The sequence below is a fragment of the Echinops telfairi genome, unplaced genomic scaffold, assembly GCF_000313985.2.
Source record: "Echinops telfairi isolate 266 unplaced genomic scaffold, ASM31398v2 ScPeMD7_7467;HRSCAF=8505_1, whole genome shotgun sequence".
NCBI classification, from domain to species: domain Eukaryota; kingdom Metazoa; phylum Chordata; class Mammalia; order Afrosoricida; family Tenrecidae; genus Echinops; species Echinops telfairi.
The window spans coordinates 12,914,809-12,916,755 of NW_022111368.1; the positions used below are offsets into that span (position 1 = coordinate 12,914,809).

Genomic DNA, 1,947 nt, shown 5'->3' on the forward strand with positions numbered 1-1,947 from the left:
GTATCACCTGAAATAATCGGCCAGGGGGCGGTGAGGGCTATCCAAAAAGACCCTGGGAAGAAAGGCCATGTCCAGGAAGTGGGTCTTCCCAAGTCTTGTTTGGAGGTGTCCAAGTTCAGGAATCTGGTCCTCCCTGCCCTCTGCCCCTGCCCCACTAAGTCCATGCAACCCACCCGCAGAGCAAAACACAGCCCTGTAGTCCCAGAGCCCCAGCCCCATCCTCTCCCTCCTGCAATGAATGGCTCCCAGGCTCTCAAGTTCTCTCTGGTACAAACGTACGCCCCTCCCTTGTCCCAAGGCCCCTCTTCCCTACCCACTATCACATACCGCACACCATTTTACTCAGCTTTGAAAACTTCTCTGGGGATGAGTCCCTGAGCTTGGGGGGCTCAGGATCATAGTCACCAAGTCACATGGCCAAAGAGAGTCAATGGAGACCATGTTCAACACCCCACTTGGATGAGCAGCAACGGGGTTCTTCAAAGCTGTGCATGCCCATCCAAGGTGCAGTGATTTCTCAATTTCTCAATACGAAATGTGTATGCATTATGGAATGGAAAACCAACGGACTCTAAACTTTCGCCCCAACCACAACAAACAAACCAATAAATAAATAGATCAACAAAGACATGATTTGAAGCAAATGAGGAAATTCTTACAAATTCAGTTCTCGCATTTAGTGTCCTCCCAATGAAATACATTTTATTGTTTAGAAAAAAATGTTCTGGGCTTTGCTAACTCCTCTACCTCGGCTCTTGTGAAACGTGGCTGCTTCTATCTCCACACCCACCCTCCTGTCCTCTCTCAGTCATGGTCTGGCTTGTTTCTATATCCGTTCAAGACAAATGTCTTCTGCCAGTTTTGGTGAGTTTCAACTGTGAACCACGAGCCCTTGAGAGAAAGTCCATGTGTAAAACAAGTAAAAACATGGCTGACCCGTCCAGAGTGTCTAAATAGAGGCCAAAGGCCCATCCAGAAGGCAATCCCCCACTTCCTTTAATAGCCCTCAAGGAGCTCCTCTGGGCTGCTGGAGTTGTGAGCGGGCATGTCTTCTCACCCAACAGCCAAGCTGCGTCACTTCCCGGGGGACGTGCTGAGAAGCTCTGTGCCGACGTTGGCAGATCTTGGGTTTGAGTACCTGGGAAACCCTGGGGGGCTCTTTTACCTCTCCAAACCTCATTGCCTTTCTAAATGTTGGAACCTGCCTGCTTCACAAACGTGTGGGACACGTACTGTCAACGTCCCCAGCACATCCTCCTCACAACCATTAGCTCTGGGCGAGTGAGAGAGGTTGGGTGTGGATGCCCTGTGGTCACTCCTTGAACGCTAACGGTTGCCCACCAACATTTGCAAGGCCAACACAGCTGGCAACGCAGGGGAAACCTCCCTGTAGAAGGAGGCGGTGTCTGCTTGACCTTGGCATGTGGTCAAGAGGGATTCCTTGCCTGGCGGGTGCAACTGACCAGAACATCCCCCACCCCACCCCCTTATTGTCGAACGACTGCTGATGGCCCAGACTCCCCTCTGCATAGCTGAACTCATTCCACCCAGGAGCCAAAGGGAGAAATTGGAAGCGCCAAGTACCATCTGTAGCCCTGAGGAGAGACTGGGGTTCCTTACAGCTTCAGCAGGGGCTGCTCTGCTCAACACTTGGGGGTGAGGGGTGAGGCAGTGGGCCCTCGGGGGGAAGCATCCCGAGAGAACTGAAAAGGTCTCCCTGCTTGCAGGTCACCTGTCACTCCTTGACTGGCCACTGCCAGCTGAAGGTGAAGAGCAACACCTGCTACTGCTGTGACCTGTACCACTGCGAAAAGTGAGTCAGAAGGGCCTGCTGTGCGGGTGGCAGCTGCCAGCCGCTTGGTCGGTGACATACCCCAGAGCCGATCTGCACTGGGCAAGACGTCCTCCTACTGTGCTTTGGAGTTACAGGCGGAGTCGAACAGCCCC

At 53.1% G+C, this 1,947-nt stretch overlaps 1 protein-coding gene across 1 annotated transcript in view; it reads left to right on the plus strand.

Moving 5' to 3' along the window:
• The window catches only part of TMEM255B (transmembrane protein 255B), a 136,255-nt gene that overhangs the window by 116,758 nt on the left and 17,550 nt on the right, over window positions 1-1,947 (plus strand). Inside the window, exon 5 of the mRNA XM_045283963.1 lies at window positions 1,728-1,813. Coding sequence (XP_045139898.1) covers window positions 1,728-1,813 — 86 coding nt within the window. The remainder of the gene's footprint in view (window positions 1-1,727; window positions 1,814-1,947) is intronic.